Source organism: Podarcis raffonei, chromosome 6 (genome assembly GCF_027172205.1).
Source record: "Podarcis raffonei isolate rPodRaf1 chromosome 6, rPodRaf1.pri, whole genome shotgun sequence".
In the NCBI taxonomy this organism is placed as follows: Eukaryota; Metazoa; Chordata; class Lepidosauria; order Squamata; family Lacertidae; genus Podarcis; species Podarcis raffonei.
This window is the reverse complement of record NC_070607.1, coordinates 997,473-1,016,809: the sequence shown is the minus strand read 5'-3', so window position 1 is coordinate 1,016,809 and position 19,337 is coordinate 997,473. Positions and strand designations below refer to the sequence as shown.

Sequence of the window (19,337 nt, the reverse complement as noted above, 5' to 3'; positions counted from 1 at the left end):
TTTAACAGGGAGAAATGTAAAGTATTGCACTTGGGCAAAAAAAATGAGAGGCACAAATACAAGATGGGTGACACCTGGCTTGAGAGCAGTACATGTGAAAAGGATCTAGGAGTCTTGGTTGACCACAAACTAGACATGAGCCAACAGTGTGACGCGGCAGCTAAAAAAGCCAATGCAATTCTGGGCTGCATCAATAGGAGTATAGCATGTAGATCAAGGGAAGTAATAGTGCCACTGTATTCTGCTCTGGTCAGACCTCACCTGGAGTACTGTGTCCAGTTCTGGGCACCACAGTTCAAGAAGGACACTGACAAACTGGAACGTGTCCAGAGGAGGGCAACCAAAATGGTCAAAGGCCTGGAAACGATGCCTTATGAGGAACGGCTAAGGGAGCTGGGCATGTTTACCCTGGAGAAGAGGAGGTTAAGGGGTGATATGATAGCCATGTTCAAATATATAAAAGGATGTCACAAAGAGGAGGGAGAAAGGTTGTTTTCTGCTGCTCCAGAGAAGCGGACACGGAGCAATGGATCCAAACTACAAGAAAGAAGATTCCACCTAAACATTAGGAAGAACTTCCTGACAGTAAGAGCTGTTCGACAGTGGAATTTGCTGCCAAGGAGTGTGGTGGAGTCTCCTTCTTTGGAGGTCTTCAAGCAGAGGCTTGACAACCATATGTCAGGAGTGCTCTGATGGTGTTTCCTGCTTGGCAGGGGGTTGGACTCGATGGCCCTTGTGGTCTCTTCCAACTCTATGATTCTATGATTCTATCTAAAAAGACAACAAAATGAACTGGACTCCTTGGCAAGTTTTGAATAAACATACACAAATTTATTAGTTGATAACATGTTAGATAGATAATGTAAGGATATGTAAAATTTTATAACATGCAGAGAATAATATGTGCTGAGAAATCAGAGAGGAGCTGAGGGAAGTCTTTGGTGGGGGAGGGGAGGGAGGGATGGAAGGGAGGGAGGGGGGAATAATGTATGTGATTATATGGTTTGATAATTGGTTATGTTGAAATTGATAATAAAATATATTTTTTTTAAAAGAAAGCTCATTAAATGGATCATTTGAAGGAGCCTTAAGCTGAGAGGTGCTCATTTCTGACATAGGATTGCAATTTGGAAAGTATCTGCATGGAAATTTCCATTCCCCCCAGAAGGCATTTTGGATAGGCCCTTTAGAAATAACTAGGCTTCCAGCAATTTAAGTACAGTGTTACCTTAGATTAAGAACTTGATTTGCTGGAGGTCCGTACTTAACCTGAAACTGTTCTTAACCTGAAGCACCACTTTAGCTAATGGGGCCTCCTGCTGCTGCTGCTGCGCTGCCGGAGCACGATTTCTGTTCTCATCCTGAAGCAAAGTTCTTAACCTGAGGTACTATTTCTGGGTTAGCGGAGTCTGTAACCTGAAGCGTATGTAACCTGAGGTACCACTGTCGAACAGTCTTGCAGGACCTCATAGTATGACCACCACAGGACCTAGCACAAGCTAGAAAGAGTAGGGCCACAGTGTTTGTACTGCCACAGCGCCCTTGCACACCTGGCCAGGAAGGGAGTAACAACTGGGCCTCGGGTCCAGGGAGGGCCTTGGGAGGAGAGGCTGCACCACTGCCTCTGTCCAGGCAGCTGGCCCTCTCCCCAACGGGCCTTGCCCAGGCCTGAATGAGCCAGGAGGCCAAGGGTCCAGGAGACAAGTGCAGGGCGAGTCCCGGGCCTCTTTTAAAGGCCTCGCCCTGGGCTGGGCTGTCCTCTTCCAAGCGCCTTGTCCACGGCCCGAGGCTGCAAGAAAGGAAACGGATTCTGCGGCAACGGAGGGGAGGCACGGGCCTTTTACGCTACGCGGGGCGAGCCCCGTTTCCTGAACTGCCATGTCTTGCGCGGCTTCCTTTCCACCGGGCCTCTCCCGGAGTGTCCGGGCTGGGAGGGGAGGCTGGGGAGGGCTCTTTGCGGGCTCTCTCTGCACTTCGCAAGGCGGGGGAGGGAGGGAGAAGCCTCCTTCCTCCTAGCGCTTCTGAGACTGAGCGGGAGCCGAGCAGCAGCAGCAGCAGCCCCGAGGGCTCAGGCGAGGGCAGCCTCGGCCGCTGCCGGGCTCGGACCCCTCCTCCCTCCCGGCACCCCCGCCTTCCTTGGGGAGAGCGCGGGAGGAGGACGCGGCGCGGAGCTTTTACGCTGGGGCCGCGCCTGCGCGACTCGCCTCCCCGCTCCCGGCCAACTACACTTCCCAGAGTTCTTCGCGGCAGGGCCGGGCGCCGGGGCGCGGCGACGCTCCCAGCATGCCTTTCGGGCCGCCTGGCGGGGCGATGTCTGGCCCGGGCGCGGAGGCGGCGGCGGGGCTGGCGAAGGCGGGGGCCGGAGCGCCTCGCCCCCGGAGGAAGCTCCTCACGGCGGAAGAGGCAGAACTGTTCGAGCTGGCGCAGGCGGCGGGGAGCGGCCTCGACCCGGAAGTGTTCAAGTGAGCGGGGGGGGGGCGTAACGTGACGCGCCTTTGTAATCCGCGCCAAAGGCGGCACACAAAAGCCGGAGGGGGAATCAAAGGCTCCGCATTGCTAAGCCAGACTATGGTTACTGTAATTGCCACGTGTTATTTACTTCCTGCCTTTTGCTCTGATGGGACTCCAGGCAGATTGCAGATAAATAAGGGCAGGTGAAAAGCTGGAGGGGTGTGTGTAAACCCATTATTAAATAAAAGAATCAAGCATTCATAGAATAACACCCACCTGTCAGGAGCTCGTCCTACACTTGAGTAGGACCCTGGCAGAGACACAAGCCCGGCTGGCATGTTCTCTCCCTCCTGGTTCAGGAGCTTCAAAGGCTTTATTCTGCCCGAACATCACATCAACCGATGCCAACAGACATCTGCACACTTAGGGATCCACAGAGTGTTTGCAGTTTGTGTAACAGAGCTCAGCAACTCAGAATTTTGGCTAATCTACTTTATTTGCATATAAACACATATGGAGCACTGCAACATGGCTCCCTCTCTCTCTAGCATCAAACAGCAAATAGAAAAAGGACAAAGGACAGTAGACCCACTTCACGGAACACAGTAACACAAACATCCTGTCTCCTTCACTTTCTACTCTGTGGAGTCAAAACATACACCGTCCTGTGAAAGACATCAATCCCATGACTGCAATCATGGAGCAGGAATTCTAACACCACCCACAGAAGATCTCTTGAAACCACACAGACAGTCATAGCAAGGAGAGAACAGCACCAGCTTCACTAAAAGCAACCAGTTCCCTGTGGGAGCAAGGAAGCCTTCGCCTGCCAGCTGTTCAGAGGCCCCTGTCCCTTGATGGTGACTCCCTCCAATGCCACTGCATAACATTGCAGAGGAAGTGAAATAGTGCCACTTGGCACTCCTCTTAAGTGCTGCCACAACCACAGGGGTCAGAGGCACTACATGTGACATGTTTGAATTCCACCCGCCCCCCAACTATATTATGCAGCAGGAAAGAGTATCTTATGGGGCCAGGGAGCCCAGAGTAGTCTATAAGTGGCATCTGCTCTAAGCTATCACTCTTAGAGGAATCAGCATTAGCTGACACCAGAGAGGTACTTCTGCCTGTGTTACTCGGAGCTCCCAGGACCTTCGTTTTTTACCTCTTGTGCTCAAAGTTTTTCTGTAAACCACTCCCTCTGTCAGTCTCAGTTGCAGTATGAATGATAGTTCCCGGCAGGGCTGTGGAACTGGATTCAGGCAGCCATAGGATCATAGAATTGTAGAGTTGGAAGGGACACTCAGGACCATCTAGTCCCACCCCCTGCAAAGCAGGAATACACATTTTTCCCATATGGGGATCAAACATTGGTGTTATTGGCACCATGCTCTAACCAACTGAGCTATCTCCCCCTGCCCCATGTAAACATCTCTCTGGCTTTTAGAAGGCATTTGAAGGCAGCCCTGTACAGGGAAGTTTTTAATGTTTGAGTTTTTTTGTGTTTAAATATTTTGCTGGAAGCCACCCAGAGTGGCTGGGCCAACCCAGATGGGCAGCATATAACAACAACAATAAAAATAAAAGTGGGTAGGGCTGCCCACCTGACAGCCAATGGACTTAATGGAGTCGGGTGATGCGTTTTTGCCCATGCATGCAAAGGCACAGCCAACAAAATGCAGACAACCAGCTGATTGTCAAGCTTAGTGCTCAGTACTTTCCAAGACCCAACAATCAGCTGATTGTGTGGGGTTTCAAAGCTACAGCATTACCTGCCTCACACCTGGCATCATATATGACATCTGGTGTAGGGCGGGTGGACATGGTCATCTTAGGCCCACAGACCAAAAAGCTCACACACATTGTGGGGATAAATGGTATGTTGTAAGCCACATGGTCTCCACTCCAGTCCACAATATGGGGATAATACCTATGAACTGAATTTGAATTTGCAGGACATTTTTTGGTAACTGTTTCAAGACTACTTGACTGTAGGATAGCTCAGTCGGTAGAGTATGTGACTCTTAATCTTAGGGTTGTGGGTTCGAGCTGCAAGTTGGACAACAAAATACTCCTGCATTGCAGGGGGTTGTACTAGATGACCCTCGTGATCCTTTCCACCTCGACAATTCTATGATTCTATGACATTTTCACATAAAACAGGGCCTAAGTTAAAGAGAATGTGAGCTGCAGTCTGCGTTTTTGAAAAAAAACCCAAAAAACAACAACCCAGCAACAAGAAACAAATCAGGAAATCTAATTTCCAGACAATGAATTGTTAGTATAGTACTTTTAATGTCTACCTATGTTCCCTTCTAGGATTCTGCTGGATCTTTTGCGCATGAATGTGGCACCTTTGGCTGTTTTCCAGATGCTGCGCTCCATGTGTGCTGGGCAGAGGCTTGTCAGTGCTGAGGCTGCTCCTGAGCCAGCGCGAGGTTAGTGGTGCCCCACCCCTTAAGGAAAGAGGTGCTTGTTAAAGGCTGCTGCTCATCAGGGCTTAATTTGTGCCAGGGAAATTAGTAGCAACGATAAGAGTATCTTTAAGCATCTGAGTACCTCTCCTACATTTTGATTATTTTCCACAGTCAGTTCTCAATTTGAAGAAGATGTTAAGCTGCTAGGATGGGCCTACAGTATCATTTTCTTTCCATATGTTAATAGCTTTCAAGTTGCAAACTGAGAATTGTACAAATCATGCAAATCTGACTGAAGTTAAACATCTTTGAAAGTATAAAGCCATTTTTAAAACTACTCTCTTTGCTATGCAGTTGGAATTAGAATTTGTGAAATGTCCATTTTCTGACCTCTGATACTTTCTATATCACTCAAGCCTGATCTTCTTTTGCACACAATCCATTAAAACCAAAGATAAAAAAATAAGTGCCACTCTCTGCATGAATTTATTTTACTGATTTTTAACATCCACTTTCTAAGCTGTAGATAACATCCTGTGTAATAGGTATTGTGTTGCTGGGACTATAGGAAACCCTCTTGTTATGAGTCAGCCCTTCGTTTAGCTTAGTGTTGTCAACACTGACTGGCAGCTGTTCTCCTGGGTTTCACGTGTGTCTTTTCCCCTGGAGATGTCAGGGAAAGCTCCGCCGCTGAGCTGTTGCTGAGTCAGCAAGTTTTCAATAAAATGCAACTGTACGTTCTTGTGTTGCGTTCAGTCTAATCCTAACTAGGCTTCTTGGGAAGTAAATTCTTTTGATTTTCAATTAGACTTGTCAAAGTGCATTGAGCATTGCAGTCCCAATATGATATACATTCCAGATCACCCTTTATGTCTGTTTCTCAGGCAGCATTTGAAAGATCAATAAATATTTATATTATTAGAGCAGATACAATTTTGTTCACCTTGTTTACTGTTCTTCTACAGATCAGGAACAAACATTTTGCCTGTCATAGTTCAGAATTATTGCTTCTAATTAGCATATCTATGTTGACCAGAAGCAGTAGTTCTTTGGTGGCCTTATTTTATGTCATAGCACCGTCTGTTCTTAGCCAAGGTCCCTTCACAGCAATTCTGACCATGTTTGTGCTTAGCACTGGATATAATCTGGTTTCCAGGTTATAGTCTCATTCAAGAGAAGGGCAAAAACAAGGCTTTATAAAGCGGGAGGCAGAGGACCAGGGAGATGAGGCTTAAGTACTAGAAGGCAGCACAGAAAAGGTGAGTTTGCGGTAGAAACTGTGAAGACTATGGGGAAGCTGTTCAGCCACTAGGAAGACATGGCAGTTGAGATGAAGGCACATGTGTGAGAAGGAAAGAAAGTGGGTCAACAGGAGACAAGCTTGCAGGAGGTGGGGAGCTGAGCACAACAGGCCGCCCTCTGGTTTCTTTCAGGGCCCTTCTCGGTTGCATGTTGGTGAGCACTCATTCATGCATTCACATATCTAATGATCTGTTAATTCTTCTGGTCCGTACTGGAGTCTGCAGCGCTAGAACACTTAACTGGATGACTTCCTACTGATCAATTGCCGAGGTCCCACATACAACCCCCTGGATTTATTCTGTGTTTGGCCTTGCTTGTTAATTTCTCCCATCTCTGATATTGTATCTACCACCCTGAGCTGTGCTAAAAGTTGCCCAGATCTTGCCTTCCTGTTCACCTACTCCCCACTTTCATTGTAGCACTCTTGTCACGTCAGGACTATAGATCTTGCATTTTAAGGCTGAGAGGGGGCATTGAAATAAGCAAAGAGCCCTCATTCTCTCCCCCCCCCCCCATCTTTCTGATTGAGGAGAAGAGTGCTGCTGTGTGGAGAGGAGCAACTGCTGCAGCCTGACATTTGTGGCTCCTCTGAATTAAGCATCAAATTACATAGTGCACACAAAATAGTCCTCTTTTTTTGTTTTGTTATTGGAAAAGCAGCTTTTGGAAGGCAAAACTTGGAACAGAGAAGTGGCTGCTGACTTCACTTTCTTTCCAACAACACCAGAACTGGCTTATGAATATAAACAACAATTTTACTAGAATAAGTATATAACCTCATAAACCAACTAGACAATGAGCAAACTAAAGTGCAGTGTGCATAACCAAGCCTGGAGCTACTCATAAACATAGAATGTACCAGTGTCTCTCTCATTGCTGTACTGGTTATGTATGCAATAAGTATGTCAGCATAGCTGGAACAAATAGTCGTTGGAAGCACAAAGCCATAAACGTAGGAGCGGTTGCTAAAAAGCATTCTTCAAGTAGTCATTAGCTGGAAGTGCAAAGTCAAATGATCAATTGAAGCCAAATGGATGAGACCTGTTCTCCGGATATTATCCAGGTTTTGCAGCAAACTTCATCAGTCCATAATGCTAAATAATATGGAATAATACAGAATGGCATTCCAGTTACAGTAAATGAACGACCACAAAATACACGCAATACCCATCTCATGTTGTATCTTACTTAATCGCTCAACACATTTCACTCAAGAAAAAAGGTACTCACAGGCACAGCAAATGTAGAAACTGGTGATACCAAACATTTAAATACATTACAGGTGCTTGGAATCAATAATCACATTCATACATGGTTAAAGGTACAGTAACACTTCCCTGTTATTGCTAAACAAACAAAGACACAAAAATAGATTTATATATAACAACCAGGGTCAAATTCAGTATTCAAACCTTTTGGAAACAAGGTTCCTAGTTGAAATATTAATTTGTACTCTTTTTGTATCAAGGCTCTTCATACATCAACAGATCTAAAAGGTAGTTTTTTAAAAGTCCACAGGATGAAAAATCTCAGGTCATTTTCAGTATGGGCCTCTTGCTGGAAATGCTGGACTAACGGGGCGTGTAGGCAAGCATTGCATATTTTGGACCTATGCTCATAAATTCTAGTCCTGATTGCACAGGACCTACATATAAAAGCCCACAAGCACAACAGATACAGTACACACAATTTTTTGTAGAACAGTTTGTAAACTGTTGCAAGACAATCTTTCGCCCATTTATTGTGTTGGTAAATGATTTCACGGGCAAAGCAAATCTGCAACATGTGCAATGACTGCATCTATAATGCCCTTTCAGGGTAGTGTGTGGGTCGTCATTATGGTATTCATTAGGGAAAGAATGTCCCTAAGGGCACATTTTCACAGCCTGGAATATGGGAAATGATGTGCCAATGTCTCTTAATCACTCTTTCAATAGAAGAAGATAAACAGTTGTACTCTATAGAACCAAAAATCCTGTCCTGATTGTTTTTGGGTTTCTGTACCAACAATTCCTGCCTAGAAGTTCTTTTAGCCCTTTCAAAGGCCGTTTGAATTATTTCCTCCGGATAGCCTCTATCTCTTAATGAAGAGGAAAGAGATGCAGCATTTTTTAAAAAATCAGTATCAAGGGAAGAACTTCTTTTAAGTAATAAATTGGCTGAACGGGAGACTATTTTTTTAATTGGACTGGATGGTTAGAATGATAATGAAGTTAATAATTCCTATCAGTAGGTTTGCAAAATGGGAGTAAATTAATGACATGTTCATTACGTTCAGTAACAAAAAATAATTCAACTTCTAGAAAGGAAATGCTAACCTCGCTCTTTTGACCAGTAAATCTTAAAGCTGTATCACATTGATTTAACCAAATGTCAAATTCCAAGAATATATCCTGGTCCAAAACAAAAATTAAATCATCAATGTAACGTTAATAAGCCAATAAATGCTTCCTAAATGGATTCAAATCACTCAAAATATATTCTAAATCAAAATAACGCATATAGACACAGGCGAGGGATGGTGCACAATGGGCGCCCATCGCCACACCCCTGCATTGAAAATAAAACTGTTCTTTAAAGCGGAAGAAATTATTTTCAAGAATAAGGTCCAACAGATTGAATAATACATGTTCCAGCGGATCATTTTGATTATTGTCATGCAATATTTGTTCAACCAGGGAATGTAACCTATCCAATGAAACATTAGTATACAAAGCTTCAACATCCCAAGTAGCTAATATAGCACCCTAGGGAACAGCGAGACCTTCTATGACAGAAATAAAATGTTGAGTATCCTTAATGTAGGATGGGGTTCTTATTGCCAAAGGATTAAGGATTGAATCCACAAATTGTCCTGCAGGCTCAAGGAGGGACCCAGACCCAGAGATAATGGGGTGGCCGGGAGGGGGGGAAATTCCTTTATGAATTTTGGGGAGGGTATAAAAAATTGGAACACCACTATGTTCTGGTACTAAGAATTCAGCTAACTGGTCAGATATTAAACCAAGGGAAGACGCCTCTTGGACTACCAATAAAAGCTTACGTCTGACCTCATTAGTTGGATCATAATTCACGGGTTGATAATAATTGTGATTACTCAACTGTTGAAAGGTCTCCTATTCATACACTTGTTTATCTAAAACTACAACGGCCCCTCCCTTATCCACTTGTTTAATAACAATATGTTTTTTCTCAGAAATCTCTTTAAGAAAATTGTTTTCTTCCCTAGACAAATTGAAGGATTTATACTGTTTCTTCCACTTGATTTTCTCTATATCTCTTAACACTAAGGAGTGATATGTTTGGATATAATGATTGTGTGTTACAGGATTGAACCGGGACTTAATTCTCAATGGAGTAGGCTGGTATATCTTGCCTGCAAAAAAGTCTCTAAGCTTAATTTGATGAATGATTTTATGAACGTCTACGCGAGTTTGAAAGGCGGAATAGCCAGGTGTGGGCACAAAACCCAATCCTTTCTTAAGTATATTTAATTCCACTCTAATTTACTCGTCAGAAGACAAATTAACAACAAATGATTCTGTTGGAATCCTTTCCTCCAGGACGGGCGTTTCCCCGGCGTTATTCCCCGGATAACGCCTGCTGGACCTAAGCTGCAATTCCCTAGTTCTCTCCATCTCGCTGTCACTATGGCTGGAAGCACTGATAGAATCATAATCACTAGGGAAATCACGTGGTCTGTTGCTATCGTGTCTTCTGGGTTGGATATTACCCTTTTTATTGTCATTAATCCACCAATGTATGTTGTTATGGGCATAATCATTTTTATCCCTATTAAATTTCTGCATTTTCAATTTCTTAATCTCCTCAGTGTAAGTGTTTAACTCCTTCTTTGTGATCTGTAAGTGTTTAACTCCTTCTTTGTGATCTGCACCAACTTGTCCATTTCCTATGATTTTAATTGAGTTTTAAAATTTGCTAATTCCATACAAATTTCCTTATCAACAATCTCTATCATGTGTACATTGTTCCAAGCACCTGTAATGTATTTAAATGTTTGGTATCACCAGTTTCTACATTTGCTGTGCCTGTGAGTACCATATGTTCTGGTGTATAAGACAACTTTTGGACCCCGGAAAATCTTCTCCAAAGTCAGGGGTCGTGTTATACGCCGGATATGGTTGTGGCAGGTAGTGGCAGCGGCAGCTAGCTTGGAACGGCGACGGGCAGAAGGATGGTAAGAGCCACCCCCCACCTCCATCCCTGGCCGCCTCCCGAAGCAGCAGCAACCGCAGAAGTCTCCCCTTCCCACGGCAAGGTGGTGCGCGGCTTCGGCCGGGGCTCCAAGGAGCTGGGCATCCCCACAACTGCCAGAACTACCAGCCGGTGAGCGCAGCCCGCCGCTTTGCTGGACGGCCGATTGCTGCTGATCGCGGCAGAGGCAGCGGAGGGGTGCACGCTCTGCCCCGGCGGCGCTTGGTGGGCTTTAGGTTTGGGGGGGCTGCCTCTAGTTTGCTGTAGGCAGGGGTAGTCTTATACGGCGAGTATATCCCAAACTCTATATTTTAACAGGATTCCAAGCTCCTGTAATGTATTTAAATGTTTGGCATCACCAGTTTCTACATTCTATAGTTTCTACATTTGCTGTGCCTGTGAGTACCTTTTGTCTTGAGTGAACCGTGTTGAGTGATTAAGATGCATGAGATGGGTACAGTGGTACCTCGGGTTACGTACTTAATTCGTTCTGGAGGTCCGTTCTTAACCTGAAGCACCACTTTAGCTAATGGGGCCTCCCGCTGCTGCCGCACCATCGGAGCACAATTTCTGTTCTCAACCTGAAGCAACCTGAACCCGAGATAATATTTCTGGGTTAGCGGAGTCTGTAACCTGAAGTGTATGTAACCTGAAGCGTGCGTAACCCGGGGTACCACTGTATTGCATGTATTTTGTGGGCATTCGTTTGTTGTAACTGGAATGCCATTCTGTATTCTATATTATTTAGCATTATGGACTGATGAAGCTTGCTGCAAAACCTGGATAATATCCGGAGAGCAGGTCTCATCTATTTGGCTTCAGATGATCATTTGGCTTTGTGCTTCCAGCTAACGACTACTTGAAGAACGCTTTTTAGGAACCGCTCCTACGTTTCATTTTTAATTAACTTCCACTCAGTTTCATTGTATGGCTCTGGTTCTAATATTAAAAGAAAATTCTTTCTATCCATTTTCTCCACAACATGCATAATTTTTATAAACTTTTATCGTGCTTTCCTACCCCAATGATTTCCTTTCTTTTCTAAACCAGAAAGTTCCAAGTACATTAGTTTTCCCCGTGGGAATCATGTTCCGACTCCCTTGGCCATGGTGGCGGTCCTCTTCTGCATCTTTCCCAGCTTCACGGTATCCTTTTGAGATGAGTCAACCAGGAATGTATTCTCAGCTACAGCCACAGAATTGATTATGGAAGGCATTACAGACTCAAACTGGTACCCAGATGAAACAGTCTAGCAAGCTGAAGGCTTCATATTACATGTATAGGGTAGGAAGGCAGAGGCCCAAATTGGCACTCACGTTTTCAGAAGGGCGGTGGACACATTAAATAAATAAATAACCCCAAGCCTGGAATTTGTCTTTTTCACAGCAGTTGCAGCAACATCATCTTTGAGAGGTGCAGCATGGCCTCCCAATTTCTTTCCTGGTTAATCACTACCAGTTCAGGCCTCATCAGTGTACAGAAGTTGAAATTATTTTCCCCCACTTACTCCTATTGAACTGCTGTACATCTGACTCAGATTACTTAAATACTTTCAATCATTTACTGCATTTGGCTAAAAGCCATTACAAAGCCAGTTACAAAACCAGCAAATCCAATAAAACCTATTAAGAAAGCTCCAGAAATAAGCAACAATTTACAATAAATCAAATACAGATTAGCTGGGAAGATGGTGGCACAGCAGGGATCTATATAAAGAGGCTTGGCGTTGCTCCTGCAAAAAGGTTTTATCTGCTATTTTTAAAAGTTTTTAAAAAACACTAACTTTTTAAGCTTCTCAACTTGCAATTTGGATGCCTTTCTGGGTTTCGGGACCCTGTTTTAATTGTTTGAACTGTTTATTTTATCTTCTTACCATCCCCTGGTCTGGAGGAAATTTCTTTCTAAGGAGCCTTTTCATTATTACCTCCCCTTACCTGCTCGCTCACAGATTAGCTTTCTGCTTCATTGGGTTATTTGCTTGGCATCATTAAATACTATCATAAATTATCTATATGATTGTATTATGATTGTATTATATGCTACCAGTCACTCCAGATCCTTGCGAACTCTGCAGCTTATATCCTGCATCTATCCTCTTTCCTGTTCTTTGACCAGTTACTGATTCATATGAGGATAACTTTTGCCACTATGGTAGGGGATATTTGTGAGTTCAAAGTATATAATATCTTCCTCTATTAACATGCTTGTTAACACTCAGAGGATTGATGATGCAGTACTTGCCTTTGCAAAAGTCGTGCTAACTCTTCTTGAACAAAGCTTCTGCTTCTTTCTTTAGTAATGTCTCCACAAATATAGGTGGATCAAGCATTAGATGAAATAGCTCATAATTTGCTGCCTCCATCTCCCAGATGTTTTATTGCTCACTTCCCAATCCTTTGGGAGCAAGGCCTCTTTTTCACATTGGGTATTTTTGACACAAAATCACTAGTTTCAGATTTTAGTTCCTATGTTTATGGTATCTGGTCCCATGTTGTTCCACACTTTTTCAGCAATGTTGGATAGGAATATATGACCTGCTATTTTATGTGATCATAAAAGACCTTCAGTATTTTTTTCTGGTAACGTTGTGACAATACATGTTGATGAATCGTTAGCCTTGGCTTAGCGGAGGTATACAGCCTGAGCAATATTAAAAGGTTCCTGAACAGCCCTGAAAGATACCAAAGGCGGGGAATTCAGGGAGCCATTCAGCCGGTGAATGGTTTTACACAGAGGTAGAACTGGTGTGAAGCATCAGGCGTTAACATCTGTCAGCCACTCTTGCTCAGGGGAAGGACAGCCAATTGGGCACCTTCCAGATGATGTGGACTACAACTCCCACCAGCCCCAGCCAGCATGATCAGGGGTGATGGGAGCAACTCCAGAACAACTGGAGTGTTTCACACTGGCTTCCCTTGCGAGCAGCATAAAACAAGTTGAAGCAAGTCGTTGAATAATCATGACCTCATGATTATTATATTATAATTCTTTAAAGAGATCTTATGTGTCAATTTTACCACACTACATTGAGTTAGAACAAAGGCAGTATAAGTTCATTCTCCAGAAACACAAAATCCTAACCACACGTAAGTGAGCTGTCTTGTGCAGTGGTTGGGGTGAACATATTTAGGTGATTTAGGACTGTTGAGAGAAGGAAATGATTTTGAGACTAAGGAAAGTCTGGGAGAAACACGAATGCCTCTTGTGTGGAACCTCTTTTCACCCTGTTGCACAAAGGAATCCCCCCCAAGCTGTGCCTGCATTGTGCACTCGTGGGTCAGTGGGGTCACGGCCACAATGAAGGTTGCCACAACAGAACCAGGTTCCTCCTCACCTTGTTTTCTCTTCTCTCCCATGCATGTGCCTCTTTGTAAGTAGAATGGAGCAAAATTGATCCAATGCATTGCTTATGCTTCTGTCATTTAGTATCTTATCAGGAACATTTCACAGAAATCCATATGCATATTTACAAAATCAAGATCCTTTGGTGCATCACATAATGGCTTAGAATTGCAAGAAGACAACTGAAGAGATTGAAATAGAGGTGATATAGCCCCTGTTTCCTCCTAAATCCTTCAACCTGGCTAAAAGATCATAATACAAGTATCTATGCAGAATTATTCCACTAATTGTGAATTGTATAGGGGGAGTAAAAATAGCCATGATTACATAACCCTGTGTAACAAAGCATTCAAGTCATACATCTTTGAACATTTGTTGGGATATTTGAGCATTTGCAAGTTTGTTTCTGTGTCTATCGCCATGTGGTGTTTCTAATTTGTTTCTGTGTCTCTCTTTGAATTAGAGCCCCCATTTGTCTCTGCCAAGACCAGTAAAATCCCTGCACCACTTTCACTTTCCTCTGCCCTTCGACCTCCGAGAATAAGAGTTACTAAGGCTGTGGTCTACAGTCCTGCTGCAGCTTGCTCGCCTCTCTCTCAAGGTCCCCCTGGCTCTTTCCAGTTTTCTTGCTGCCTGTTCTCTCCTTTTGCAGGTTGTGTGTGTTCGTTACCTACTGGGTTTTAATTCAGCCTTCTGTGACCAAAAGAGAATCCCCTTCAAAAAGTTATTCCCTTGTTTCCAGATCCTAAACACATTTACTTGATAGTAAGTACTATTGATTTCAGCAGAACCTGTTTCCAAGTAAATGTGGTTAGTACTTTAACTTGTACAAAATTAACACTGTGTAGTGCTCATTGCAGTTTTAACGAGATGGCATTTGGGGGGAGGAAACATAGGAAGCTTTTAATACTACTACCACTTTATTAAGAGAATGTGGAAGACGGTATATTTTCTTTTGGGCGTATCCTAAATGCACCTTCTTGGCAGGAGAGGTGACTCAAGTTTCTGGTGATTTCTGAGGGGGCTGCATGTCAAGACCAAAAAGGCAGACTGGGTTGCGTCCACAGAGGAATGAATGCCTTCCCATGACATGCATAGATTTAGCTATTTTGGATTATGCCACCCATGTGCCTTTTGCTACTTGGGATCACGATAGCCTGGTTCAGACACACCTGAACATTGCAATGCGTGCAGAGGCCCCTTTGTCAAATGCATTAGCCTGTCATGTGCTGCCATGTGCTCTGGAAAGCTCTGGCTGAGTTACTTTTCTGAGATGCTCTGACTGAGCTTGGAGTGCTTGTACAGTTTCCTTTTCTGTTCAGACTGCATAACCTGTTCATCCTAAGATACAGCGTTGGAATCTTCAGCTTTCGGAATTCAGACTTCTGGGCTAAAATGTTCTGTCCATTCTTTTTGATACCTGAATTCAGTGTTCTTGAAAACGTTGGGCAAATCCTTCAAGAGCAGTTTTGTGTGCGTGTGGCAATATAAAGTTGAGTGTTGTGTGTGTGTCCCCTTCAGAATGCCTTTGCATATACACAGGAGAGAGACTCCTTCCTCTGCCCTGTCCCTCTTTGTCCCTTCCTTGCTCCCCAGCAGTTTTATCTGCAGCTGGCACTGGCTGCTGTTTGCCCTTCAGTGCTCTGTGTGCACCAGGAAGCATGAGGTCTCAGGCTGGAATTGCAGAAGGAAGCTGCAGACACTTAGGAGCAGTAATGCCCTCTGGGGAAGCCGAGGGATCCACCCTGCAGCTGAATTGGTAAAGGCCATTGGTAAGCCACCTGCCCCATCAGGATTAATCATGTTTGAGTAGAAAGGGTTTACCTCTCTGTACAAATGAAAAGCCCCCTACAGCTTCCACTTCACCCTCTGTGGAAAAGTATCTGGCAATTCTATGTGTGTGCAGGAGAGCCTAGTGAGAAACTGGATTCCCTGAATGGCTGACTGGTTCCTATGGTTGAGGGTCATGTAGAGAGACTGGATTCTGGAGGAGGAGGAAGGCTTGGAGAGGAATAGAAACAGATTTCCATATAGACAGTAACATCTGAGGAGGATTGATTCCTGCTTTAAGATTTTGATTGGAGTTCTTGGTATATAACATAAAGGATGGACTTTAACAAATTTCTCAAATAGCACAAGGGTTTGGATAGATACATTCAGAATAAAAATTCCAGGTCTACATAATGATGGACTCTTATGAAAGGGGAAAATACAGTGGTACCTCTGGTTACAAGCTTTATTTGTTCTGGAGGTCCATTCTTAACCTGAGGTACCACTTTAGCTAATGGGGCCTCCCGCTGCGACCGCTCCACCACCGCGTGATTTCTGTTCTCATCCTGAGTTAAAGTTCTTAACCTGAGGTACTACTTCTGGGTTGGTGGAGTCTGTAACCCGAAGTGTTTGTAACCCGAGCTACCACCGTACTGGGCAAAAAAAATCTTGCATTGCAGGGGGTTGGACTAGATGACCCTCGTGGTCACATTCAGCTCCACAGTTCCGTGATTCTGTGAAGTGACAAAGAAATGTATAGCTTTCCTTGGGAGATGGCACCAGAGATGACCAGCTTCTGCCCCCACCCCTTTCCTCCAGCCCTGGAAACCAGAGTCCCAGGGAATCCTAAGGCTCGGGATTTGCTTTTACCTTGTTCTCTCCACTTGGTGGTGATGGTGACACAATGTGCTATTATATGCAGTGTTATATTAGTGTTACATTATATTAGCGTAGCAGTAACTTCTGTGGATGCTGTTTGGAAATACAGCAAGCCAGCAACTTACATGCATGATTTAACTTGTGCACATTCAGCTTTATGTGCTTGGCAAAAAATAAAAATAGAATTAAAAAATGGGGGCAGAAAGGGGGCTGGCATCTGGGGAGAAAAGTCTTTGGTACTCCCACCTGTCATTGCATCCAGCCTGCTTTGGCTATATGTGATTTTGGCATTATCCCCTGCAACTTACCCCCGCGTAAGTTGCAGGCTTACAGTATTACTTTTTTAGATAGGCCTGAATATGTCCATTCAGTATTATAGTGCCAAGAGCATAGAATACCATCTTTTAATAGTTGCTAGATCTTAATTTGGGAATCTGAAATATACCCTTCTGAAGCATTGTGATAAATTATTATGTACTAGAAGAACTATGTTTTCACCCTGAAATGCCACATAGTTGCTCACTTTGATGCAAATGGTAAGGGGGAAAAATACCTTGTCATAAAATTGGACCCAGTGAGGAGAAGCTGGGACATCTAGACAAAAGGTGTCCTTGAATCTCAGCCCCACCAGTCAGTTGGGAGGGATGCGAGTTGCTGAATTGTTTGAGGAAGTGCAAGCTTTTCTGCTTTTAACAGAAATTCAATGTGTGTTGTGCAGTTGTTGCTTTCAATAGTCCTGCTATTTTGGAGGAGGCCCAGGATTCCTAAATGCAGAGCAGTTCCCTCTTACGCCAAGAATCGAAGATGATGTCAGCAGGGAGAATATTTTTTTTGTATGGTGAGGAAAGAGGGAGGAATACACAGAGAGAAGCTCTGCTGGCTTTAGGTCCCTTGCCAGTTGCAGGGAGTATTGACGGTCAGAGGCAATGGATGGTGGACTTGGTTATGCTACCTGGATAGTTACTGTTTGTAAAAGTAAAGTTTAGGATAAGAATTCTGAATAAGTGTTGATGGATGAAGCAAGCCTTTGCTGATGTTGAGCTGAGCTCCTCTTTCAGTCTGGCTTAGTGTGCTGCTTTCCTTAAATATTTGGTCAGACTGTAGCTCACAACTACTATTCAGATGGTATTTAACACTAGTAAGACAAAGTGAGAGATCAGTGCTAGCATTTTCAAGCCTCTACAGTAAACATATTTCACTTTCTGCAACCTTTCCACAAATACTGGAACTCTAATGGCAGAAATAATACTATTGGCAGTATTGTTGGTCATGATTTACCAAAAGATCCTTTAGTAATAATATTTGGTTACCTTAAATGAGCAGCACCCAGTGAGAATTTCATAATGACCACAGTTTGTATGACCACTTGCCCATAATTGGGTGGGGAAACTGATCCACCTTCATAGGTACTGAGAACATGTTATCTGGCATATAGGACCAAATTAATAAATATATGGGTCAGAGAAGGCTGACATCACAAGTCCATAAAGAAATTGGCTTCTAAAATTTCTTATTCAAACAACAAAGTTCTTGATGCCATAAACCTGTAGGATGATATCCGACATTGGTAATACTCAGAATAGTCTATTGATTTCATTGGGTCTACTCTATGACTGATATTGAATATTACGCACATACTTTCCTAGGTGAAGTATAGTTTTGTTCATGATCCTCAGTAAGACAGAGTGAAAGACAAGAGACAATTACTCATATTATGTTAAATAGTAAGAGTGATATCTATGGACTGCTATGTTAACTACTGATCTGACAGCTTGTGTTTATTTACATGTGTTAACTTGCTTTTTAATGTTTGACTTGCTATTTAAAATTAAATAATAAAAGCAAAAAAGAGCAAACTTAAGAGTATATCGTGTTATAGATAAACTTTAGGCAAATTTTATGTATTTGAGCAATGCTAGCAATTGATAGTTGGTCACAATACAGCTCTGCAGTTAGCATCCCTTTGTTTTCCTGTAGGGAGAACAAGAACCAGCTCTGCAGCAACTGGGAACCAAGCTCTGCTAGATCCCAGCAACCGTGAAGGCTCTGTTCAGCGAGTCCCTCGGCAGCCAAGTGGCAGCAGGCTGCAGAAGGCTGGATGTCCCGTGAAGAGTACATAAATGTTTGGAAGATTGGTAGTTCCAGTATTATGGCGAAATTGCAATGTAGTGAATGCACCTAGTCAAGATGGATTTGTAATTTTCCAAAATGTCACATATAGCTCCTGTCAAGAAAACAAGCATGAGATGATGGTTGGTTTCATCACGGTTGGGCTGGTTTTCAAATTCCAAATGTGGTCATAGCTGATGATATAGGATATTCTGTTGTAACTCCCTGTTACTGGTGTGTGTCCTTCCTTCATAAAGACATTGTTGGTGCATCTCTCTCTCATTTATTTGTTTTCCTTTTGGGGAATTTAGCAATTAAAGAAAAGCACGCCAACTTTTTATAGTATGGAACTGAATCCTCTTACTGTTTACTGAATCCCACTATGCTCCCATTGTTGTGGCATGCCAAAATCTCTTCTAAGTAGTTATAAATGATAAAATCCATAAATAATTAAAATGCACAGTGAAACAATTCCAGCAAAGCATCCATAATTAAAATAGACAATGAAACAAGACAGTTAAAAAGCAGAGCAATTAAAACAGTTAAACAAAACAGATCAGGAAGGTCAAGCTCAGGGGAATGCTTGCCTCAGCAGGTTTTGTCTTCACGAGCCAGCAGAATGGAGCTGATGATCTTGTAGGTGAGCCCAGAGGGCATTCCACAACCCTGGTGCCAGCAGGGAAAAGCTGTCCTCTGCATCACGGAAAGCTGATAAGCATCAGGCTGTGGCAAAACTAAATAAACTTTAAAAAAAACTACTTACAATTTTACAAGGAAATTTACAATTTTCCTTTCTAAGCAGCTTCAGAGCTGCAAAGGAAAAGATGAAGAGCAGTCCTTAGATCAGTTGGA

General features: G+C 43.5%; 1 protein-coding gene across 2 annotated transcripts; it reads left to right on the top strand.

The window, feature by feature from the left end:
• Window positions 1-2,286: 2,286 nt before the first annotated feature.
• Window positions 2,287-18,756, top strand: LOC128415175 (mitotic-spindle organizing protein 2A-like). 2 transcript variants are annotated; one of them, XM_053391067.1, is made up of 4 exons: window positions 2,287-2,462; window positions 4,771-4,889; window positions 14,191-14,379; window positions 18,354-18,756. In XM_053391067.1, exons 1-4 carry the CDS (start codon window positions 2,311-2,313, stop codon window positions 18,494-18,496), a joined length of 603 nt encoding a protein of 200 aa, XP_053247042.1. In that variant the 5' UTR covers window positions 2,287-2,310; the 3' UTR covers window positions 18,497-18,756. The 2 variants fall into 2 exon arrangements, with proteins under 2 accessions (XP_053247042.1, XP_053247043.1); XM_053391068.1 differs by having other exon boundaries at window positions 2,288-2,462; window positions 14,191-14,328.
• Window positions 18,757-19,337: the final 581 nt, after the last annotated feature.